Consider the following 26,398-nt stretch of genomic DNA (forward strand, 5'->3'; position numbering starts at 1 on the left):
ACCCTCCACAGCTCCTCACCCATCGAGGTGAACTGGTTGCTGTGTTGCAACAGTGTCTCCTCCACGCTCTTTAACTTCACTCCTTGCTCCCACACTTTGATCAATGTCTCCATCCCTGCCACCTTTACCAGGGCAATCGCCTCCTCTACCTCTAAAGTGAAGCCAGCATCTCCGTCTGAAGCACCTCCAAATGCTTGGCAAAACAGCCTTTCAAACTGTAGCGATAAGACCCCGTTTGTGTTAAAATAACTGATTGCAAGCATGATGGGAAGGTTTTGGTCAATTTGAAATGAGACCTGTTACCTTTTGACCGGTGACCTATTTGTTGTCTGCGATGCACTAATGGAAAAGTGTGAAATGCCGAGCAGAACCTGAGTTGACACCTTTAACCACAATGTCTGAAGAATGGATCTGTGGTTAGAAGAAATATGTCATTCGACAGTTTGAAGGAGAGTAAATTTGACCTGTCTGGGACACGGGTCAGAAGGAGTATAAGAACCAAGCATCGAAGATTCCGTTTCAGCGACGACCGAGGATCAACTGGGACAAATGGGGATGGCTCAGAGAATAGAACAGACCTCCGAGAGGAATGTGGCCAATTCAGTTCAAAGGGGTAATATCTACTTATGTCTGAAGCTCTGACATCACCTCGGTCAGAGTTTCCCCGGTGAGGGGAGCGGCTCCACCCAACGACCCAGCCCCCGCCATCTTCCTTCCTGCAGGACTCACAGCAGCACTCGCCGGCGGACCTTCGCTCACCCCCTTCTTTCCAGCACCTTTCCTCTGGGACTTCGTCAGCCTCCTTATGACTTCCCACAACTCATCTAAAAACTGTCCCAAAACCAGGCACAAAAGTCCAAAAATCCGAGACTCTCGCAGGAGCCACCTAACGTGTGACATCCACCTACATGTTGTCACCGGAAGTCCCCGGAATGAACAATATCAATATGACACCAGCGTCAACATATTAACGACAGGCCATTCATCTGCTCTGTCTGTGGACAGAGCTTCTCTCAGTCAGGCAGCCTGCTGAAAAATGCTCCTGGAGTGGGATGGAATTCAGCTAATCCTCCAGCCTGTTGACACACCAGCGAGTTCAAACTGGGGAGCTGCTGTTTACATGTTCTCTGTGCGGATAGAGAGTCACTCACTCATCCCACTTCCTGACACACCAGCCACTTCATGTTTGATTGCAGGGGCTGGACTCTGCTGAGGGAAATATTCACTCTATCTCGGCCCCTCAGAATTACACACAACTCAATTCAATCTCCCCTCAGCCCCCTCTGTTCAAATGAGAACAACCCCAGCCTCTCCAATCTTTCCTCATAGTTAAAATTCTCCACCCTGGGTAACATCATCATGAATCCCCTCTGCAGCCTCTCTCGTGTGATCACATCCTTCCTGTAATGTGGTGACCAGAACTGTCTGCAGTGCTCCGCCTGTGGTCCAACTGGTGTTTTATACAGTTCCAGCACAATATCCCAGCTCTTATATTCTCGGCTCTCGGCTACCAAAGGAAACTATCACACCTGCCTTCCTAAGTACAGATAACAGAGAATGAGAGGCAGCTGAGAGTGACAGAGGGAGAGAGAGGCAGCAGAGGGAGTGAGAGGCACCAGAGAGAGAGGGGAGCACCAGAGACTGAGTGAGGCAGGAGAGAGAGGAGAGAAAAGAGAGTTTGAGAGAGAGGTTCCCGAGACAGTAACAAAAATAAGTCATGAAATTGAGTTCAGACAGAGATCTGCATGAACTGACACCACTTTGTTCACAGATTAACAGAGTAATCACTGTACTTGAATCAATGTTATTCACTTCTGGAATTGAATAAATTATGGGTCAGATTAACTATATCATCCCCAGTATCAGATAGGTCTGTTTAATACAGAACAGGGTTAAACCCAGTGTCCAATATTAGAGGTCTCTGTGGCTGTTGGATGTCTGGTTTCATTGTGCAGCTGACAAGCCCACAGCTTCAATGAAGTCGTCTACCCAGGGTCTGTTTCTAAACCCACCTCACAACATATTACCTGGTTAGCTATTTATATACGGTCATCATGGTCAGACAGCTAACACAAAGCTGAACCAGAAACTATGGTTCTTCTATCTACTGATTCCAGTTCCTACAAGGAGTGACGCTATCTCCAGCCCTCAGCTCTGCTGCTGGGCTGTCATTGACATGAGCAATAGAGAGACAGAAGTTGCCTGAGGCTTAATGGGAAGTTGAAACTTGTAGCTCGAAATCAACTGTGTAAGATTTCTGAAAAGATCAGTAACTTTAAAAGATAAATTCTAAACCCAGTGAACAAATTAAAGAGTCATGAGGCAATAACTTCATGTTTTATGCATTTTACTGCAAAAAACTAGAAGCAACAATGCCTGAACACTATTTTTATTAGGAATGTATCTCTTAAACTATAAATAGACTTTGCACTTTTACTTTTTTTTATATTTTAGAGTACCCAATTTATGTTTTCCAATGAAGGGGCAATTTAGCATTGCCAATTCACCTACCCTGCACATCTTTGGGTTGTGGGGGTGAAAACCACGCAAACACGGGGAGAATGTGCAAACTCCATACGGACAGTGACCCAGAGCTGGGATCGAACTTGGGACCTCGCCGCCGTGAGGCAGCAGCACTAACCACTGCACCACCATGCTGCCACTTTGCCCCTTTACTTCAATGTGGTAATAATGCCGACGTTGGACTGGGGTGAGCACAGTCAGAAGTCTTACAACACCGGGTTAAAGTCCAACAGGTTTGTTTCGAATCACTAGCTTTCAGAGCACAGCTCCTTCCTCAGGTGAATGAAGAGGTGGGTTCCAGAAACATATACATTGACAAAGTCAATGATGCAAGATGATACTTTTGAATGCGAGTCTTTGCAGGTAATTAAGTCTTTACAGGTCCAGATGGAGTGACTGGAGAGAGGGATAATCACAGGTTAAAGAGGTGTGAATTGTCTCGAGCCAGGACAGTTGGTAGAATTTTGCAAGCCCAGGCCAGATGGTGGGGGGGGGAGTGAATGTAATGCAACATGAATCCAAGATCCCGGTCAAGGCTGTACTCGTGTGCGGAACTTGGCAATAAGTTTCTGCTCAGCGATTCTGCATTGTTGCGCGTCCTGAAGGCTGCCTTGGAGAGGCTACTCCCACTTAATAATAATAATCTTTATTTTTGTTACAAGTCGGCTCACATTAACACCGCAATGGGGCAGCACGGTGGCGCAGTGGTTAGCATTGCTGCCTCATGGCACCGAGGTACCAGGTTTGATCCTGGATCTGGGTCACTGTCCATGCGGAGTTTGCACATTTTCCCCATGCTTGCATGGGTTTCGCCCCCACAACCCAAAGATGTGCAGCCTAGGTGGATTGACCACGCTAAATTGCCCCTTAATTGGAAAAAATGAATTGGGTAGATTAAATTTTTTTAAAAACACGGCAATTAAGTTACTGTGAACCTCCCCAAGTCGCCACATTCTGGCGCCTGTTAGGGTACACAGGAGAATTCAGAATGTTCAATTCACCTAACAGCACGTCTTTCAGGCATTCTAGAACGAGAGGTGGGGCAGCACAGTGCTAGCAGTGGTTTGCAGAGTTGCTTCACATCTCCAGGGTTCCAGGTTCGATTCCGGCTTGGGTCACTTGCTGTGTGGAGTCTGCACGTTCTCCCCATGTCTTCGTAGGTTTTGTCTGGGTGCTCCGGTTTCCTCCCACAGTCCAAAGATGTGCAGGTTAGGTGGATCGGCCATGATGAAAGGTAGATTGGCCATGATAAATTACCCTAAGTGTCCAAAACGGTTAGGTGGGTTTACTGGGTTACGGGGATGAGGTGGAGGCCTGGGCTGGGGTGGGGTGCTCTTTCCAGGGCTGGTGCCGATTCGATGGGCTGAATGCCCTCCTTCTGCACTATAAATTCTATGATTCCACCCAACGCTTCGGTTTCCTCCCAAGCATATTTGTGACAATTAAGATTATTTCAAAAAAGAGGTAGCTAATTGTAAAGAGTTGAGGAGAAACTGCTTGTCCCAAAGGGCTGTGAATCTGTGGCATTCACTACCCCAGAGTGCGGTGGGGCTGGGACAGTGAGTAAATTTAGGGAGGAGTTCGACAGATTTTTCATCGGGTTGAAGGGTTCGACTCGATGGGCCAAATGGCCTAATTCTGCTCCTATATCTTATGACCTTCTGAAAGGGGGAGACATTGATTTGCTCCCAGATGTTGCCCAGAGGAAAAAGTTTTACTCAAACTCACTGTCCAACTTCCACATTGTGACATCACAAAGGAGCTCGTCCTCTAAATCAGCCAATTGGAATAAATCCGTTCCGCGGTGACGTCACTGCCCAGCGCGCCCTCACCCGGTGTTCTCCTTCCCCACATATCCTCGAGACAAGGTTTCCAGGCAACCGGCTGACAGTTCCGGCCTTCGTTGATCTCTCCCTCCCCTGGCCCGGGACTGCGCATGTCTAAGGGAAGGCGAAGCTGCGCATGTACAGGAGAGGTCACTTCCGCTGACCTTACTGCTAAGGTGTTGACCAATTGGAAGATTGGAGGACCGGAAGGACTCTTCTCCTCCGCCAATCAGAGCTCCCCCATTGTCTCAATGCGGAAGCTGGACATGGAGGTTTGTGCAGAGCAAAGCTGTTATTCCCCCAACCCTGAATGAGCTTGAGCTGCACATAGACTGAACCGTTCCCCTGTCTCCAACATCTGTGAGTAAAACACTTTCTTTTCTCCCCCTTTCCATATATTTTCTCATTCTGACCTTCAATTGGTCGCTTGCAGCAACTGAAGGGAAAGGAAGTGAATCTAGGGAGGGTGTAGACTCTGGAAAGCTTGGCCCAGGTCTCTCTCTCAAAGACATTGACATCCTTTGCTCCCTCAGCTTGACACATTTGTTTGTCTGGCTAAAATGATGGTCTCTTTCCTAATGTTCACACTTAAAGGGCTGGTGTCCCCAGGAGATTGCTGACATTAAAGGGAACAGTAAACAGGACAAATCAAACCCAACCAATTACTTCCTTGTTGGAATACCTGCCATCATCAGCAAAGTGATGGAAGGAGTCATTAACGATGGGGATGTTTGTGGAATGTTCAGCACCATTCGTGACTCCTCAGATAATGAAGTCGTCCATGTCCAAATGCAGCATGACCTGGGCAGTATCCAGATGTGGGCTGATAAGTGGCAACTTACATTTGTGCTACAGAAGTGCCAGGCAATGGCCATCTCCTACAAAGGATGATCTAACCACCGCCCTTTGACATTCAGTGGCATTAGCATAGCTGAATCCCCGCAACCAACATCCTGAGACATATTAATACGGTGGCCACCAGGGCAGGTCAAAGACTACAGCAAGTAATGCACCTCCTGACTCCCAAAGCCTGTCCACCATATACAAGGCAAGGCACAAGTCAGGCGTGTAATAGAATAATCATCACGTACCTGGTTGAGTGCAGCTCCAACAACACTCAAGATGCTGCTCTACACCATCCAGAACAAAGCAGCCTGCTTGACTGCTCCCCATTCCACAAATATTCAAACCCTCCACCACCGCCGAACAGTGGCAGCCGTGTGTATCATCTACAAGATGCACTGCAGTAAGTCACCAAGGTTCCTCAGACAGCACCTTCCAAACCCACAACCACTACTATCTAGAAGGACAAGAGCAGCAGATACCTGGGAACCCCACCAGCTGGAGGTTCACCTCCAAGTCACTCACCAGACAGAATTGGAAATATATCTCTCTTCCCCTTGTTGCTGGGGATGTACCTACAACTCCAGGACTGCAGCGGTTCAAGAAGGCAACTCATCACCACCTTCTGAAGGGCAACTAGGGATGGGCAATAAATGCCGGCTGAACCAACGATTCTCACATCCCGTAAATGAATTTGAAATTTTTTTATATCGGACATAGATAAATCTAGTGTTATATGGTTGTATTATATATATTATTGATGGTTCTGTCATAAAATACATGTATTATTAGTTCTAGTTTTGTAATATAGTACTGTACCTACATTATATATTTCCAGTCATACAGTCATTGCAGCACTGACATAATCCATTTGGCAACTCCAGTCAGTGGTGACTCTCTGTACAGTCATCCAGTCAGTCCCATTCCCCCTCGATATCGCTGTTCACCTGAAAGCTTATTTTCTTCATATTTTATTTTGAATTATTGATCATATCGATTTCCACAACACTTGTGGCAGTGGGTTCTTGCTCATAACCACTCCATGAGTAAATAAAATTCTTCCTCAGAATCACCCCATCTTTAATCAGTGAATATACTTAGATGGAGATTCTCTACTCTTGTACAGGTTGTAGTGAGTTTAGATTTGTTGATCAGCATCAATCAGCACCTTCATGAGGATTGGGAGGGAAAGGAAGTGAATCCAGTCTGTATATTACACACATTTTTTGTCCAGTAACATAGACATATATCTGTCTGGCAGCCTCTGTGTCCAGGACAGGAAGCAGTGAGCAGGGATCTGTCAATCAGCCTGATTCAGTGCATTCAGGAGAATTGGGCGGGTGAATATTAGATACAGCAGCGTGAGAATGGAGGGAGAGTGTGTGGAATGGAGATTTAGAGCATTTGAGGGAAAGAGAGAGAGCGAACAATGTTCGCTAGAAACTAGAATTGTCTGTTCTGAAATTCTATCCTGTACTGACAGTGATGATTTTTATAAAATCTTTTTGCAGGAAGGTAGAACGAGAGGGGTTTGAGGTGGATATCTCAAACTAAATATCACGTCAAGAACTGACTGAGTCACTCAATTCTTGGGAATTGAAGAACATCTGCCTTTGAATCTAGAAGGAGAAATGTTTGTCTATTCTGTCTGCTTCAAGAGATTTTAAACATCAGTGTGTCAGGAAAAGCACTGAGACACACACACACCCGTGTGAGACTGTTACAGAGCACTGACTGGAAAGAGCTTTAATCAGTCACACAACCTGAAAAAATACTACACATTTCACATCAGGGGGAGACTGTACACGTGTTTGTGTGAACGAGGCTTCAACTGATCGTCCAACGTGGTGCGACGCAAGATCACCCGGACCATGGAGAAACCATGGAAATGTGAGGACTGTGGGAAGGGATTCAAAGGCCCGTACGGGCTGGAAAGGCATCAACGCAGTCACACTGGAGAAAGGCCGTTCACCTGTTCTGTGTGTGGGAAGGGTTTCATAACCCCGCACGAGCTGGAAAGGCATCAACGCAGTCACACTGGAGAGAGGCCTTTCCCCTGCTCTCAGTGTGAAAAGGGATTCACTGACATTGGCAACTTGCGGAGACACGAACGAGTTCACACTGGAGAGAGGCCATTCATCTGCTCTGACTGTGGGAAGGAATTCACTCAGTTATCCAGCCTGCAGAGACACCAGCGAGTTCACGCTGGGGAAAGGCCATTCACCTGCTCTGTGTGTGATAAGGGATTCACTCGGTTAGCCCACCTTCAGAGACACCAGCGAGTTCACACCGGGGAGAGGCCATTCACCTGCTCTGTGTGTGATAAGGGATTCACTCGGTTATCCAACCTGCAGGCACACCAGCGAGTTCACACCGGGGAGAAGCCATTCATCTGCAGTGTGTGTGATAAGGGATTCACTCAGTTATCCAACCTGCTGAGCCACTATGTCACTCACACCAAGAGCAGGCCCTTTAAATGCTCTGACTGCAGGAGGGGTTTCAAAAGCTCCCAGCTACTGATGTCCCACCAGCGCATTCACACTACACAAAGAGCTTTAGAACCTCCTCCAACCTGATGAAACACGAGCGAGGTCACACTGGGGAGAGCCCGTTCATCTCTCCGACTGGGAAAAGATTCACTCGGCCATCACTTGCTGAGCCACATGATCAATCACACCAATGAGAGACCCTTTAATTGCTCCGACTGTGGGAGTGGGTTTAAAAGCTCTCTGGTACTGATGTCCCACCAGCGCATTCACACTGAGGAGAAACTGTTCAACTGCTCTCACTGCACAAAGAGCTTTCAAACATCATCCACATTGCGGAGACACCAGCGAGTTCACACTTGATTCACCTGCTCTGATTGTGGGAAGAGATTTAGTGATTCATCTGCCCTGTTGACACACCAGCGAGTCCACACTGCAAACTCACCTGCTCTAACTGTGGGGAGGGAGTCATCCAACATGCTCAGACACCAAAGGGTTCACAAGTGATGACGGGTTAAATTCTGCTGTTATTCCAGCTGTTAATCACATCCAGGATTGAACCTCCAGGAGTGGGTGGAGGGATTTGTCTTCTCATCAACTCCACCTGGTGCTCGGACGTGGCAACCCTGGAGAACTAATGCTCCCGGACCTGGAATACCCGACTGTGAAGTACCATCCATACTACCTTCCACAGAGTTCACTTCTGCCATCATCACAGCGATCTACATCCCACCCCAGGCAGAAGTGGAGAAACCGCTTGATGAATTGCAACCGCTATAAATAATAATTAAGCAGAATACCCGGAGGCCTTGTTCATCGTGGCCGGGGACTTTAACCAGGCCAACCTTGAGTGTACTGCCAAAATTCCACCAACACATCTCCTGTTCCAACAGGGGCCCCAACATCCTTGACCACTGCTACACAAACATCTCCTGACTGCACTTCGGAAAATCGGACCACAAGATGGTGCTCCTTCCTCCGGCATACAAGTAGAAACTTAAGCGGAGAATCTGATTAAGAAGGTCGTGCATTGCTGGTCTGAGGCAACAGAAGAGCTCCTACGCGACTCGTCAATATTCAAGAACTCAGCAGCCAACCTAAACGAGTTTGCCAGCACCATCACAGACTTCATCAGTAAGTGTGTAGAAGATTGTGTGTGAAAGAAGGTAGTATGTACGTTACCCAACCAGATACCATGGTTTAATGGGAGATTCACTCCCGACTGAAGGCCAGGTCTGAGGAGTTCAAGACAGGCGACCCTGACCTAATGAAAAGATCGAGGTATGACCTCAGCAAAGCCATCACGGACTCCAAGTGACAATACCAGACTAAGCTAGAATCACAGATTAACAACATGGACTCTCATTGGTTGTAGCAGGGCTTAAACAACATAATGGGTGCAAAGTAAAGCTGAGTAGAGTCTTCAGCAACAGCGCAGCCCTCCCCGACAAACTCAATGCGTTCTATGCTTATTTCGAGCAGGAAACCAACAAACTGCCCCATCAGCCTTGGACACACCCATACCCAGCGTCACAGCCTCCAAAGTCAGATTGGCCTTCTTGAAAGTGAACCCTCGGAAAGCGACAGATCCTTCGGGATCCCTGGTCGTGCACCCAGATCCTGCACTGAACAACTGGCGGGTGTGTTTGCGGACATCCTCAACCTCTCCCTACTCCGTTCCGAGGTTCCCACCTGCTTCAAGAAGACCACCATCATACCGGTGCCAAAGAAGAACCAGGCAACGTGCCTCAGTGACTACCATCCGGTGGCCTTGACATCGATCATTATGAAATGCTTAGACCACAGCTGGAGTACTGTGTGCAGTTTTACTCCCCTTACCTTAGGAAAGGTATTGCCACAGAGGAACAGCAACAAAGTTTCACCAGACTTGTTCCGGGTTTGGCAGGACTGTCCTGTGAAGAGAGATTGGGGAAACTAGGCCTCTTTTCTCTGGAGTTTCAAGGAATGAGAGGAGATTTCATTGAAACTTACAAAATCCATAAAGGAATAGACAGGGTGGGTGCAGGTGAGATGTTTCCCCTGTTGGAGAGTCTGGAACCAGGAGACACAATTTCAAAATAAGGAGGAAGCCACGTAGGACCGGTCTCGGAGGAGACATTTCTTTACTCGGAGGGTGGTGAATCTTTGGAATTCTCTACCCCAGAGGGCTGTGGGAGCTCAGTGTGTTTAAAGCTGAGACTGACATATTTTTTGTTTTTGTTTAATAAATTTAAGAGTACCTCATTATTTCTTTCCAATTCAGGGGCAGTGTAGTGTGACCAATTCACCTATGCTGCACATCGAATTGGGTTGTGGGGCTGAGACCCACAAGACACGAGGAGAATGTGCAAACTCCACACGGACAGTGACCCAGGGCCAGGATCAAACGCAGGTTCTTGGTGCCGTGAGGCAGCAGTGGCAACCATTGTGCCACCCAACTGACAGATTTCTAAATACCAATAACACAAAGGGAGATGGGGATAGTGTGGGGAAAAGGCATTGAAGTGGATGATCAGCCATGATCGTATTGAATGGTGGAGCAGGCTCGATGGGCTGAATGGCAAAATCCTGCTCCTATGTTCCAATGATAGAAAGATAGGTAGGAAAGTAAATTGTGAAGAGGACATAAGGAGGTTACAAAGGGATACAGATAGGTTACGTGAGTGAGAAAAGATCTGCCCAGTTGAGTATTCTGTGGGAAAATGTGACATTATCCATTTTGGCAAAAAGAATAAAAAAGCTTATTATCTAAATGGTGAGAGATTGCAGAGCTCTGAGATTCAGAGGGATCTGGGTGTCCAAGAGCATGAATCACAAAAGGCGAGTGTACAGGTACAGCAAGTAATTAGGAAAACAAATAAATGTTATTGTTCATTGTGATGTGGAGATGCCGGCGTTGGACTGGGGTGAGCACAGTAAGAAGTCATACAACACCAGGTTAAAGTCCAACATGTTTGTTTCAAACACTAGCTTTCGGAGCACTGCTCCTTCCTCAGGTGAATGAAGAGGTATGTTCCAGAAACATATATATAGACAAATTCAAAGTTGCCAGACAATGCTTAGAATGCGAGCATTTGCAGGTAATTCAGTTTTTACAGATCCTGATATAGGGATAACCCCAGGTTAAAGAGGTGTGAAGTGTCTCAAGCCAGGACAGTTGGTAGGATTTCTCAAGCCCAGGCCAGATGGTGGGAGATGAATGTAATGTGACATGAATCCCAGATCCCGGTTGAGGCCACACATATATGTGCGGAACTTGGCTATAAGTTTCTGCTCGGCGATTCTGCGTTGTCGCGCGTCCTGAAGGCCGCCTTGGAGAATGCTTACCCGGAGATCAGAGGCTGAACGCCCTTGACTGCTGAAGTGTTTACCGACTTGGAAGGGAACATTCCTGCCTGGTGATTGTCGCGCGATGTCCGTTCGTTTGTTGTCGCAGCGTCGAGTCATTGTATCCCAGATACTCTGTTTAGTTTCTCTGCAATTTCATTGTTCCCCATTATAAACTCCCCTGTCTCTGCGCGGAATGGACCCACATTGGCCTTTGCTAATCTTTTCCTTTTCACATTTTGAAGGAAAATGTTTCTAGCCAGTTTTCTCTCATATTCTATTTTCTCTTTATGAGTTTCTTGATCCTCCTTTGCTGAATTCTAAAACAAGTTTCCAATCCTCAGGGTTACACTTATTTTGGCCATTTTATGAGCGATAAGATCTCTTATTTTATCTTCAAATAAGAGCCCAAGGTCCGGTTGATTGGAGGTGTCCAAAAATACAACTTTATTGCTAATTATCCACCTTGATTCACTTACATAAAAATAAATTAAAACTTAGATCAAATAAAACATCAAATCATAAAGAGAGTTAAACGAAAACATAAGAAAATATTAGGAAATCAATAGATGGTTCAGAATTTCTTAAAGCATGAATACAGAACAAACTTTAGTCATGAAACTTTATTCTTAAAGAAATTCTTATCAATGGTCTAACCCCTTATTGGTTTCAAATTCTCAGCTGAGGCTTCCTGATTTATTCAAAAAACTCTGTCACTTGCAGCATGATTTGTTATCCAGGTATTGGTCATTACTTCAGATTCATTAATGTCTGTCAAATTAATTAAATGTCTACATGCTCCCGCCACGTGTACCAATCCTCTGAAGATAAGGTGTTCCGCATTAACCTTGCTTGTTGCTAAGGCTTTGCTACTATTTGTAAATGTTTCTGTTGCTAAGGCTGCGATACTTTTTCATTACTAGATGTATTTGTAGAACAATGGTTTATTCATTACGAGGGCTTTTATGCAACTTTTCTTGAAACAGTGTTAGATTCTGACATTAAGTTGCTGTACAGTAATTCTCATATTTTTATCTGAAACAATGACTTTGCCTTGTGGATATTCCATTTTCTGTCTGTATGTATACTGAATTGAAGAATTATACAGCATTAATTCTTAAATGTTACCAGTGAAGCAATAAATGTGTAATCTATCAATGAGTCTCTTCCTTTGACCTAATGGAATTAATTTTTCTTGTTAGCCACGATTGTGTCACTTTTCCTGTTGGATTTGTGTTTCTTAAAAGGAATCTATATTTTATGTAAATATGGAATAATTCCTTAAATGCTAGCGATCGCCTGTGTATCATTACACATTTTATTGTAAGTTCCCAATCAACTTGCCCCTCCACAGCTTGACAGTTTCCTTCTGAGACAGAACCATGTAACCACCATAGCCTATCTCCATCTGAACTGCATGCTTTAGGGGTTTCAAACAGAAATAGGAACTATATGTCATCTACCTTCCAAACACACTTTCACTCTGTGATCCTTGTGAAATTTGCCACAAGGTTCAAGAGCATCAGTCATGAGACTGGCCAGTCCAGCAGAAAGAAACCCTCCAACCCTCCCCATTGACCAACTGTCAGAATGAACACAATGCTGTTCTGTGTGTAATTGAGAGTAGCAACAATAACAGCAAAATCCAACCCCTGTAATCACTTGTGAACTTGTTGGTGTCTCAGCAGGTACGATGGAGCACAATATCCCTTCCCACACTGAGAGCAAGTGAACGGTCTCTCCCCAGTGTGAACTCGCTGGTGTGTCTTCAGGCTGGATGATTGATTGAATCCCTTCCCACACTGGAAGCAGGTGAACGGCCTCTCCCCAGTGTGAACTCGCTGGTGGGACGTCAGGCTGGATAATTGATTGAATCCCTTCTCACATTGAGAGCAGCTGAATGGCTTCTCCCCAGTGTGAATCCACTGGTGTCTTCGCAGTGTGGATGATTCAGAGAATCCCTTCCCACACTGAGAGCAGATAAACGGCCTCTCGCCAGTGTGAACCCACTGGTGCCTCTGAAGGCTGGATAACTGAGTGAATCCATTCCCACACTGGGAGCAGGTGAACGGTTTCTCCCCAGTGTGAACTCGCTGATGTCTCTGCAGGGTGGATAAATGTCGGAATCCCTTCCCACACCGAGAGCAGGTAAACGGTCTCTCCCCAGTGTGAACCCTCTGGTGTGTCTGCAGGGTGAATGACTGACTGAATCCTTTCCCACAAAGAGAGCAGCTGAATGGCTTCTCCCCAGTGTGAATGCGTCGATGAGCTTCCAGTGCAGATGGGGCTCTGTACCCCTTCCCACAGTCTTGGCATTGCCACTGTTTCTCCATGTTTTGAGTCTCCTTGTGTCCTCCAGGTTAGACAGATGAAGCCTCACCCATACAGAGAGCACATGAACACTCTCTCCCTGTTGTGAGTGCTGCGATGTTTTGTCAGGCTGTGTGTCTGGTTAAAGCTCTTTCCACAGTCAGTGCTCTAGAACACTCTCACTCGGGTGTGCGTTCCCCAAGGAATCAAGTGACTCTGTCAGATCACGACACGATGTTTGAGATTTCGGTCTATAATTCCTCATCTTCTAATATCCTAGAAAAACAATTTACAAAAGTTATCACTGTCAGCACAGGATAGAAACTCAGAACACACAATTCTGGTTCCTATGGAACATTCTTTCCAATCATTCCCCAAAAGCTGTAAATCTCCATCCCACACACACTCCCTCCATTCTCACTCTGCTGTATCTAATATTCACCCTCCCAATTCTCCTGAAGGCGCTGATTCAGGCTGATTGACAGATTCACGCTCATGGCTTCCTGTCCTTAACACAGAGATCATAACAAAAAGGAACTGCAGTCAGCCATTTGGCCCATTGAACTTGCTCAATCCTGTAATGAGCTCAATGGCCGATCTAGCTCAGCACCATTTCCCCACACTATTCCCCATATCCCTTGGTGACTTCAACATCTCGAATCCTATCAATCTCGATCTGGAAAGTACTTGATGACTGAGGCGCCACAGTCCTCTGGGGAGAGAATTCCAAAGCTTAACCACATCCTCAAGTGAACAATTCACTCTTCATAACTTTCAGTCCATTTTTCTACCTGTTCCCCATGACCCTCAACTCCTTCGTCAATCAGAAATCTGTCTAACTTCACAACACCAAGGACCCAGGTTCGATCCCGGCCCTGGGACATTGTGTGTTTAGAGTTTGCAAATTCTCCCAGTGTCTGTGTGGGTCTCATCCCCACAACCCAAAGATGTGTAGGGTAGGTGGATTGGCTACACTAAATTGGCCCTTAATTGGAAAAAACGTGAATTGGGTACTTTAAATGAAAAAAAAAATGTTTTAGGGAGGGGGGGGGGGTCGTCACAATCAGATCCAGTGACTACCCACATGTACTTTGTGTCAGGTTGGGATCAATATCCACCCCCTCACTTTTCATCCGAGTCTCAGGAGGTTGGAGACGGCTCCGGACAAGTAACGGCGGACACAGCTCCCACAATCCCCCCATGTTGGACAAACTGCTCTATCCCAGGTGGGTGGGTGGTCTGGAACTCCACATATCCAAGGGAGAGGAGCACTTAATTGGAAAAAAAAGACTGGGCACTTCTAATAAAAAAAATAATTCTGTCTAACTCATCCTTGAATATATTCAATGACCCCCAGACTCCACTGGTCCCTGTAGGAAACGAATTCCAGAGATAAACAGCCCTCTGAGGTAAGAGATTACTGAAAATATATAACATGGCTACAGTACAATATTGCAAGACTAGAAATAATAATGTACTTAACAGAATCAATAATAATATGTCTAATCTGTCCCATATAACAACGCTGGACATTTCTCTGGCCGATATTAATTTACTGTACCCTTAAATGTTCAACCATCTCCTGGGGAATACCAGCCCTTCAATTGTGAACATTAGGAAAGAGACCATCCTTCTCGCCAGACAAATAAATGTGTCAAGTTGAGGGAGCAAAGGATGTTAATGTCTTTACGAGAGAGAGACCTGGGCCAAGCTTTCCAGAGTCCGCACCCTCCCTGGATTCACTTCCTTTCAGTTGCTGCAAGTCACCAATTGCAGATGAGAATGAGAAAAGAAATGAAAGGGGGAGAAAAGAAAGTGTTTTACTCACAGATGTTGGAGACAGGATGTTTCAGTCTGTGTGCAACTCAAGCTCATTCAGGGTTGGAGGAACAACAGCTTTGCTCAGCACAAACCTCCATGTCCAACTTCCGCATTGAGACGATGGGGGAGCTCTGATTGGCGGAGAAGCAGAGTCCTTCCGGTCGTTCAACTCTTCCCATTGGTTGTCAGCCGCTTGAAGACAAAGGGCAACGGATGATACGTCGTCTCGTAAGCAGTATTGACCTCAAGAAGAGCGGACCACGTGCCCAATGGACCATCAGCCTCACGGTAGCATGGTGGTTAGCATCAATGCTTCACAGCTCCAGGGTCCCAGGTTCGATTCCCGGCTGGGTCACTGTCTGTGTGGAGTCTGCACGTCCTCCCCGTGTGTGCGTGGGTTTCCTCCGGGTGCTCCGGTTTCCTCCCACAGTCCAAAGATGTGCGGGTTAGGTGGATTGGCCATGCTAAATTGCCCGTAGTGTAGGGTTAGTTGGGTTACGGGTATACGGGTTACGTGGGTTTAAGTGGGGTGATCATTGCTCGGCACAACATCGAGGGCCGAAGGGCCTGTTCTGTGCTGTACTGTTCTATGTTCTATGTTCTATCCTTTTTCCGCATGTGCAGCTGACTTATCCCTTGGACATGCGCAGCCCCGTGTTCCCCGCCAGCGCTGTGGATAAAGCGGTTTCCCGAGCGCGCGGGATTGTGGGAGCTCCGGCCACCATTAACCATACTGAGCCCAGTCTCCAAATTCCAGGGACTGGGATGAAAAGTGAGGAGGAGAGGCGGCAGTAACCCCGTCCTAACACAAAGTACTTGTGGGTAGTCACTGGTTGTGATGCCCTCCTTCGCAAAACTTTTAAAAAAATTAAAATACCCAATTAATTTATTTTCCAATTTTTAAAATAAATTTAGAGTACCCAATTCTTTTTTTCCAACAAAAGGGCAATTTAGCACGGCCAATTCACCAACCCTGCACATCCTTTTGGGTTGTGGGGGTGAGACCCATACAGACACAGGGAGAATATGTAAACTCCACACGGAATGTGGCCCAGGGCCGGGATCAATCCTGGGTCCTCAGCGCCATGATGCAGCAGTGCTGATCACTGTGCTGCTCAATTTATTTTCCAATTAAGGGGCAATTTAGCATGGCCAATCCACCTGCTCTGCACATCTTTGGGTTGTGGGGATGAGACCGGAGCAGACACAGGGAGAATATGCAAAGATTTAGACACCTGGATGACATATTGGGGAGGACAATATGTAAAAGTGAAACTGAACCCGCAAGTCAGCACCTTCAGGGGAGGTTTATTGGGGGAAAGCAGGAGGAAGATAGTGGGATGAATTAGCGTTAAAATAAATAGGGAGGAGGGAGTGCGGTGGGGGTCAGAGTTTTATAGTTTGAGAGGGAGAAGGATGTTTCATGACAAGTAGAATTTTGTATTCTGAATTTCTGTCATGTCTGCAGTTGTGTTGGCATCAGAGACAACAATCTGTATTCCACCAACATTTTTGGATTGATGATTACAGGCTAGATATTGGCCAGGACACCAGGAATAACTCCCCTGCTCATCTTTGAAACAGTGACCTGGGATCTGAAACATCCATCAGAACAGGCAGACCAGGGCTCGGTTTCATGCCTCATCTGAAATTCTACATTGCAGTTCACCTTCAGGACTGCAGTAGATAGTCAACCTTAGTTTTTATCCTCAAATCCTTGAGTAAGATATAAATACTGGGACCTGTGATTCAGAGGTGAGAGTGCTATGAACTGAACGCAACTGACAGCAATGACCTTTTTTTGTAGCATTTTAGAAGGGGAGCTTTTACCGACTGGAAACTAAATCAAACGTCACGGCAGGGTCTGATTGATGCATTCGATTTCTCAGGTCCTGCATATCATCAGTCTTTTTATCTTGGAGAAGTGATATTTCGTTCTGTCAGTTTGAAACATGTTAAATGGGAGTGTGAATGGTAAAGCACCAAAATACACACAGGGAATTGAGAGTGTTCCTGAACACTGACTGTGGAAAGAGCTTCAACCAGTTACACAGCCTGAAAAAACATCGGACCATTCAGATTTTGGAGAGAACGTAGATGCGTGGAAATGTAGGAATTAATTCAGATTCTATTTGCACTGGAAACCCATCAACACTGCCACACCAGTGAGAGCGGTTGACCTGCTCCATGTGTGAAAAGGAATTTTCGCTTTCCACTCACCTGCTGTTACTCCAGCGAGTTTACACCAGGGGGAGGCTGGTCACCTGCTCCGTGTGTGTGGGAAAGGTTTTACAGACTCTGCCAACCACCAGTGAGTTCATAATGAGGGGACATTCTCATTCTCCCTGTGTGAGAAGAGATTCACTCAGTTGTTCCACCTGCTGTCACAACAACCCAGTCACACAGGGGAGAAGCCGTTCACCTGCATCCAGTTTGGAAAGGGATTCCCTGGCTCATCCACCCAGCTGAGACTCCAGCAAGTTCACAGGTGAGAACAGAGATTGGACTTTGCTGTTATTGCTGCTAATTACAGTCAGGACTGAAACGTGTTCATTCTGACATTAGCTCAGTTGGTCTACGTCAGTGTTTAGGCTCCACTTGAGCTTCCTTCAATTCTGCTTCAACTCCCCTGAATCAGCAAAACCTTCTATTCCTTCTCCCGTCATGTGTTCATCTAGGTTCCCCTTAAATATATCTGTCACTCACCTCAACCACTTCATGTGGTAGCGTGGTCCACATTCTCACCTCTCCCTGAAAAAAAGAACAGTTTCTCCTGAATCCATCAGCGATCATCTGATCTTTGTTTCCACAAATTCTAGCCTCCCCCACAAGTGGAAACTCTTCATCTCAACATCAACCCTATAAAACCCCTTTATAATCTTAAAGTCTCTATCAGGTCAACCATCAGCCTTCTCGTTCCCAGAGAAAATACCCCCAGTCTGTTCAGTCTATCCTGTAACTTAAAACTCTCCATTCTTGTCCCATCCTTGTGAATCTTTCTTGCACTCCTGTTTCTCTCTATCATTTTTATAATTATGGAGATGCAAAACTGCTCACAGTATTCTAAGTGTAGTCTAATCAAGATCTAACAAGTTGAACATGACTTCTCTGCTTTTCAATGTTCTTCCTCAGCAAATGAGGCCCAGGTACGGGCCCCCATAATTCAGGAAGGATGTCAAGGCTTTGGAAAGACTGCAGGGATTTAGTACGGTGACAGGAATGAGGAACTTCAATTCTGTGAACAGACTGACGAGGCCGAGGTTGTTCTCCTTAGAGCAGTGAAGGCTAAGAGGAAATCTGATAGAGTCACTCAATTCATCGGAACCTGAATATAATCAGCCTTTGAATCTAGAAGGAAAAATGTGTCTCTGCTCTGCTTGCTTCAAAAACTTTTAAATATTGGTGTTACTGGAAAGTGTTCCAATGCATTGACTTAGGAAAGACCATCCCAGTGTGTATGTTTGGACGAGGCTTCAACTCAATATTGAACCTGGACAGTTCTTAGTACCCTGCAAGATGGGGAAAGTATGCAACGTCTGCAGTCGTATGGAGCCTTTGGGAACAGATTCAGATTTGCATTTGTGCTGGAAGCTCATCGATGCAGTCACACTGGTGAGATCGGTCACCTGCTCAGAGTGTGGGAAGAGATTCACTCAGTCCTCCAGCCCATGTCAGTTTAAATGCTCTGAGTGTGTGAGTGCCTTTAAAAGCAGTGTGGAGCTGATGGCCCACCGCTCACACTGAGGAGAAACCGTTCAGCTACTGTTACTGCACAAAGAGATTTAAAAGGTCAGATCCTACGGATAGATAGGAGGTATGTGGTGACCCCAGGGGTGGGACTGTTAAGGGAGCATTGGAGGCAGCAAGCAGAGTTTGGGGTACTGTCCATGGGCAAGGCAGTGGAGCAGCATAGAACGGCGTGGGGGACACTATGAATATGGGGAGAAGGTCAGCAGAATACTGGCACAGCAGTTGAGGAAGAGGGAGGCAGCCAGGTGAATCGATAAGGTGGTTGATGGGGATGGGAACCTGGTAGGGGATTCGGCTGGGCTAAATAGGGCATTCAGGGATTTTTATAGCGAACGTTACCGCTCGGAGCCCCTCTCGGGGCCCGAGGGAATGAAGCGCTTTTTGGACAGGCTGACTTTCCCAAAGGTGGGAAGGGAGCAGATGGGTGAGTTGGGGGCCCCGATTAGGGCCGAAGAAATTTCTGAGGGCTTAAAGGCAATGCAGTCGGGCAAAGCTCCGGGGCCAGATGGGTTCCCGGTAGAATTTTACAAGAAATGTTTGGGGATATTAGGGGATATTGCTGGTTAAGGTTTTTAACAAGGCGAGGAATAGAGGGGTGCTGCCCCCGATTATGTCACAGGACACCATTTTGTTAATATTGAAGCTGGACAATAACCCAGAGCTGTGTGCGTCATCCAGGCCGATCTCGTTGCTCAATGTGGACAATAACCCAGAGCTGTGTGCATCCTCCAGGCCGATCACGTTGCTCAATGTGGACGCTAAGCTGCTGGCCAAAGTGTTGGCCTCCAGGATTGAAGATTGTGTGCCGGAGGGGATTATGGAGAACCAAACCGGATTTGTCAAGGGCAGGCAGTTGGTGGCCAATATTAGAAGGTTGCTTAATGTGATTATGATGCTCCCGGAGGGTAGGGAAGTAGAGGTAGTTGTGGCAATGGATGCATAGAAGGCGTTTGACCAGGTAGAGTGGGACTATTTATGGGAGATGTTGGGATGCTTTGGGTTTGGTAGGGGCTTTATCGAGTGGGTCAGGCTGCTGTACCAGGCTCCAGAAGCCAGAGTAAGGACAAACAAGATTACCTCGGACTATTTTAGGCTGTACTGGGGGACAAGAAAGGGATGTCCCCTCTCCCCGCTGCTATTTGCGCTAGCCATAGAGCCGCTGGCAATTGCTCTGAGAGCTACTAGGGGCTGGAAAGGGCTGGTTCAGAGGGGGGGGGGGGGGGGGGGGGGGGGGGGTTTGGGGGGGGGTGGGTGTGGAGGTGGAGCAAAGGGTATACTGTATGCGGATGATTTACTCTTATATGTGGCAGATCCAGGGGCAGGGATGAGGGAGATTATGATGAATCTGGGGGAATTTAGCCGGTTTTCGGGATACAAACTGAATATGACCTTGATCTTTATGTTGTCTTTGTCGACAGGAATAGTGCCGGAAGACTGGAGGATAGTAAATGTTGTCCCCTTGTTCAAGAAGGGGAGTAGAGACAACCCTGGTAATTATAGACCTGTGAGCCTTACTTCGGTTGTGGGTAAAATGTTGGAAAAGGTTATAAGAGATAGGGTTTATAATCATCTTGAAACGAACAAGTTGATTAGCGGTACTCAACACGGTTTTGTGAAGGGTAGGTCATGCCTCACAAACCTTATTGAGTTTTTTGAGAAGGTGACCAAACAGGTGAATGAGGGTAAAGCGGTTGATGTGGTGCATATGGATTTCAGTTAGACGTTTGATAAGGTTCCACACGGTAGGCTATTGCCTAGGGATTGAAGGTGATTTAGCGATTTGGATCAGTAATTGGCTAGCTGAAAGAAGACAGGGGGTGGTGGTTGATGGCAAATGTTCATCCTGGAGTTCAGTTACTAGTGGTGTACCGCAAGGATCTGTTTTGGGGCCACTGCTGTTTGTCATTTTTATAAATGACCTGGAAGAGGGTGTAGAAGGATGGGTTAGTAAATTTGCAGATGACACGAAGGTCGGTGGAGTTGTGGATAGTGCTGAAGGATGTTATAGGTTACAGAGGGACATAGACAAGCTGCAGAGCTGGGCTCAGAGGTGGCAGATGGAGTTTAATGCGGAAAAGTGTGAGGTGGTTCACTTTGGAAGGAGTAACAGGAATGCAGAGTACTGGGCTAATGGCAAGATTCTTGGTAGTGTAGATGAACAGAGAGATCTCGGCATCCAGGTACATAAATCCCTGAAAGTTGCCACCCAGGTTAATAGGGCTGTTAAGAAGGCATATGGTGTGCTAGCCTTTATAAGCAGGGGGATTGAGTTTCGGAGCCACGAGGTCATGCTGCAGCTGTACAAAACTCTGGTGCGGCCGCACCTGGAGTACTGCGTGCAGTTCTGGTCACCACATTATAGGAAGGATGTGGAAGCTTTGGAGAGGGTTCAGAGGAGATTTACTAGGATGTTGCCTGGTATGGAGGGAAGGTCTTACGAGGAAAGGCTCTGGGACTTGAGGTTGTTTTTGTTAGAGAGGAGAAGGCTGAGAGGTGACTTAATAGAGACATATAAGATAGTCAGAGGGTTAGATAGGGTGGACAGTGAGAGTCTTTTTCCTCAGATGGTGATGACCAACACGAGGGGACATAGCTTTAAATTGAGGGATGGTAGATATAGGACAGATGTCAGAGGCAGTTTCTTTACTCAGAGAGTAGTAGGGGTGTGGAACGCCCTGCCTGCAACAGTAGTAGACTCGCCAAATTTAAGGGCATTTAAGTGGTCACTGAATAGACATATGGATGAAAATGGAATAGTGTAGGTCAGATAGGCTTCAGATGGTTTCACGGGTCGGCGCAACATCGAGGGCCGAAGGGCCCGTACTGCGCTGTAATGTTCTATGTTCTAAGAGTGAGATGTCTGTAGTCCAGGCAGGAGGCCAGGGGGAGGCCAGGGTCGGCTGGGGGAGCTACCGTTCAGGTTAGTGAGGGACAGCTTTAGATATCTGGGGATACAAGTGACGCGGGACTGGGGCCGGTTACACAAGTTGAACTTGTCCTGACTGGTTGAGAAGATGAGGAGCGAGTTTCGGAAATGGGATGCGCTCCCGCTATCACTGGCAGGGAGGGTGCAGACGGTTAAGATGACGATATTGCCGAGATTTGTATTTGTGTTCCAATGCCTCCCGATTTTCATACCACAGTCAGTTTTTTTTAAGAGGATCAACAAAATCATTTTGGGTAAGTCCCCACGGGTGAAAATGGTGATGCTCGAGAGGAATGGGGGGAGGGAGGGGGCTTGCCCTGCCACATTTTAGTAATTATTACTGGGCGGCCAATATTGTGATGATAAGGAAGTGGGTGGTGGGGACGGGGGCGGCTTGGGAGGAGATGGAAGTGGCCTCATGCAGGGGCACCAGCTTAGGGGGCACTGATAACGGCACCATTGTTGTTCCCGCCGGCGAGATATTCCACTAGTCTCATGGTGGTGGCGGCCCTGAGGATCTGGGGTCAGTGGAGGAGATCTGTTGCTGCAGTGAGGGCGTCGGTTTGGTCCCCAATTTGTAACAATCATCGGTTCACTCCGGGGAGCTTAGATGGGGGATTTCGGGTATGGCAAAGGGCGGGGATTGAGAAGATGAGGGACCTGTTTCTGGCAGGGAGCTTTCCTAGCTTAAGGGTGCTGGAGGAGAGGTTTGGGCTGACACCAGGGAATGATTTCAGATATCTACAGGTGCAGGACCTCCGGCGCAGGCAGGTAACATCCTTCCCACTCCTGCCATGAAGAGGGTTCAGGACAGGATAATGTCTAGGGGATGGGTGGGGGAGGGGAGCATCTCGGACATTGACAGAGAATTAATGGGGGCAGAGGAGACGCATACAGAGGAGCTGAAGCGTAAGTGGGAGGAGGAACTGGGGGGTCAAATGGAGGATGGCCTATGGATGGAGGCGCTGAGCAGGGTCAACGCAACCGCTACATGCGCAAGACTCAGCTTGATCCAGTTTAAGGTGGTACACCGGGCGCACATGTCAGCGGCTCGGATGAGTAGATTTTTTTGGGTGGAAGACAAGTGTGTCAGATGTGCGGGTGGACCAGCGAACCATGTCCATGTGTTCTGGGCATGTCCAACACTTAGGGGATATTGGCAGGGTTCATGGATGTCATGACCAGGGTATTGAAGACAAGGGTGGAAATGAGTCCAGGGGTAGCGATCTTTGGGGTGTTTGAGGACCCGGGTATTCAGGAGAGGCAGATGTTCTGGCCTTTTCCTCCTTGGTAGCCCGGCGATAGATACTACTGGCTTGGAGGGAGTCTCGGCCTCCGAAGTCAGAGGCCTGGTTAACCAACATGGCGAGGTAACCCTCAAAATAGTCCCCAAACCTGGATTAATCACACTCAGCCCACTCACACAGATCATTAATAAAGAATGAGTCGTAATTTTGATTAACAATCATGTCTTTCACTCTATTTCCAATCTCCTGTGACAATCCAAATATATTGTGAAGTTATTAGATTGAAAATGAGTTGTTGTGATTTGGGATTCACTGCCTGACAATGGTGCAGGAAGTACATTCAACTATAACTTTCAAAAGGGAGCTGGACAGACTCTGGAAAGGAAAAGAAACTTTCTGGGCGCTGGGTAGTTCAAAGAGGCAGCATGGGAATGATGGTGGAATGGCCTCCTTATGTTCTCTCTGAGTCCCTTTCCATTTAAAGGAAGTGGGAACTATCTGGGAGCCACTTCCTACGAGGGGGGTAGAAACAGAGATGATGGAATGTTTCCAAAAGGAAATTGGATAGCGCTTGATGGAAATAAACCGACAGGAATAGTGGGGATAGAACAGGGAAACGGATTGATCAGAGTCGGAATGGATTCAATGGGTCAAATAGCCCCATTCCCGCTCCGAATATCTGGTCGGTGTAAAGAGAGAAATTTCAGCTGCTGCAGTCTCTCCAACTCACTGAAGTCCCTCATCCCTGGTGCCATTCTCGTAAATCTCCTCTGCACCCTCTCTGAGAACTTCACGTCTTTCCTAAAGTGTGGGGCCCATATATAAGGTTCCATGCCAGAGGGATAGAATTGAAAACCAGGGAGGTTTTGTTCAACTTGTTTAGAGCCAGGGTCAGACTACACTGGGAGCACTGTCAACATTTGTCATCTCCATTTAGAAAAAGGAAAGGAGAAGGTGCAACAAAGATTCACAAGATTAATACCAGAACTGAGAACATTTCACCCTCAGGAAAGGCTGGGGCTGCTTTTCTCTGGAAAAGTGAAGGCTGAAGGGTGACCTGATGGAAGTCTTTAAGATTCTGAAGGGGTTCAATAATCAACCAATAATCCAACAGGGATTTGATGAGAAACCTCTTTAGCCAGCGAGTGGTGAGAATGTGGAACTCACTCCCACAGCGAGCGGTTGAGATGAACAGCATGAATACATTGAAGGGGAAGCTAGATACATACATGAGGGAGAAAGGAATAGAAGGAGATGCTGATGGGGGGAGATGAAGAGGGGTGGGTGGAGGCTCATGTGGAGCATAAATACTGACAGAGACCAATTGAGCCGACTGGCCTGGCCCTGTGCTGTAGACTCCATGAAACTTTTATCACAAACCAATCCGGAAGAATGACTCGATACTCGGGTTTGCTCCAATGGTCAAACAGTTTATTGATTTAACACCGGCGGGGAGTGAGTCACTGGGCTCACCATGTACATCTCCACTGAACAAAGAAAATCATCAATATTTATACAGTTACTCAGCCCATCCAGTCTGCACACAATCCAATCCTCATGGTTATAGATTACATGTTAAATATTGATCCAATGATTTCAGTAACTGGGCATGATGTAGCTGCATGATCAGTGCATGCTCAGCTAGGTGCTTCCTCAAGATATTTCCCAGACATCTTATCAACTGTCCTTGGGTCTGGACAATGTACGACCTGACCGAGGAACCCCTTATCTCAGTTCTGTCTCAGGTCTTTGAAAAAGTGGGTACAGTGGTTAGCACTGCTGCCTCACAGCACCAGAATTTGCAGGTTAGGTGGATTGGCTATGCTAAATTGCCCCTTATTCCAAAGGTGTGCAGCTTTGGTGGGGTTGTGGGGAGAGGGTGGGGGACTGGGCCTAGGTAGGGTGCTTTCTCAGAGGTCTTTGTTCGGTGCAGACATAATGGGCCGAATGGCCTCCTTCTGCACTGTTTGGTTCTAACCGAGCAATTCAATTAACAGGAACTCCACGCTGCTGCCTGTGCCACTGATGAAAGGCCCGACTCAGCAGCTCATTGTCTGCGTCTCTGATTAATGCAAAACCCATCATGCCCCTTTAGTTTGTGATGCTCCATTTTGTCAACATAATACATATTTTCATACACAATATCCATATATTGTAGGTATCTCTGCATTGTCTCACTCTAACAGATCAGAGACAAATGTATTTATTTTAGATCTACCTGTAGTGGGGGAAAAACAATATTTACTCTCCAGGGTAAAATAAATGTCCTTCATCAGCTTTTGTGGATCATTTCAGTGGAAATGTGCTCTCCCAGGCTCAAGGAGAATTCCGCACCTTTGGGGAGGCCCGACGCCGGAGTGGTTCACGCCACTCCAAAACGCCGAGACCCCCCGCCCTGTCGGGTAGGGGAGAATCCCGGCCCTGATGTGAGACTCACTGGTCTGCGATACTGGAAGTCTGCAGAGGGATTTGGCTAGTTTAAGTGAATGGGCTAGGGTCTGGCAGATGGAATACAATGTTGCCAAATGTGAGGTTATCCATTTTGGTAGGAATATCAACAAAAGGAATTATTGTTTAAATTATAAAATATTAAAGCATGCCGCTGTGCAGAGGGACCTGGGTGTGCTAGTGCATGAGTTGCAAAAAGTTGGTTTACAGGTGCAATAGGTGATTAAGAAGGCAAATGGAGTTTTGTCCTTCATTGTCAGAGGGGTGGAGTTTAAGACTAGTGAGGTTATGCTGCAACTGAATAAGGTGTTAGTGAGGCCACATCTGGAGTATTGTGTTCAGTTTTGGTCTCCTTACCTGAGAAAGAACTTACTGGCGCTGGAGGGTGTGCAGAGGAGATTCATCCCAGAGCTGAAGGGGTTGGATTACGAGGAGAGGTTGAGTAGACTGGGACTGTACTCGTTGGCAGTTAGAAGGATGAAGGGGGATCTTGTAGAAACATATAAAATTATGAAGGGAATAGATAGGATAGATGTGGGCAGGTTGTTTCCACTGGCGGGTGAAAGCAGAACTAGGGGGCATAGCCTCAAAATAAGGGGAAGTAGATTTAGGACTGAATTTAGGAGGAACTTCTTCACCCAAAGGGTTGTGAATCTATGGAATTCTCTGCCTTTCGAAGCAGTTGAGGCTCCTTCATTAGATGTTTTCACGATAAAGACAAATAAATTTTTGAAGAATAAAGGGTTATGGTGTTCGGGCGGGAAAGTGGAGTTGAGTCCACAAAAGATCAGCCATGATCTCATTGAATGGCGTAGCAGGCTCGAGGGACCAGATGGCCGACTCCTGTTCCTAGATCTTATGTAATTCCCTGGCTTATCTAAACCATTCTTC

General features: G+C 46.8%; 1 protein-coding gene across 1 annotated transcript in view; it reads right to left on the reverse strand.

Annotated features, from left to right (window-relative positions):
• Window positions 1-15,261, reverse strand: part of LOC119951768 (zinc finger protein 721-like) — a 290,874-nt gene extending 275,613 nt beyond the window's left edge. The window contains exons 1-2 of the mRNA XM_038775108.1: window positions 15,144-15,261; window positions 12,668-13,591 (exon numbers count right to left, since the gene is read on the reverse strand). Of these exons, the coding sequence (XP_038631036.1) occupies window positions 12,668-13,338 (671 nt within the window). The 5' untranslated portion in view covers window positions 13,339-13,591; window positions 15,144-15,261. The remainder of the gene's footprint in view (window positions 1-12,667; window positions 13,592-15,143) is intronic.
• Window positions 15,262-26,398: the final 11,137 nt, after the last annotated feature.

The sequence above is a fragment of the Scyliorhinus canicula genome, chromosome 17 (genome assembly GCF_902713615.1).
Source record: "Scyliorhinus canicula chromosome 17, sScyCan1.1, whole genome shotgun sequence".
In the NCBI taxonomy this organism is placed as follows: Eukaryota; Metazoa; Chordata; class Chondrichthyes; order Carcharhiniformes; family Scyliorhinidae; genus Scyliorhinus; species Scyliorhinus canicula.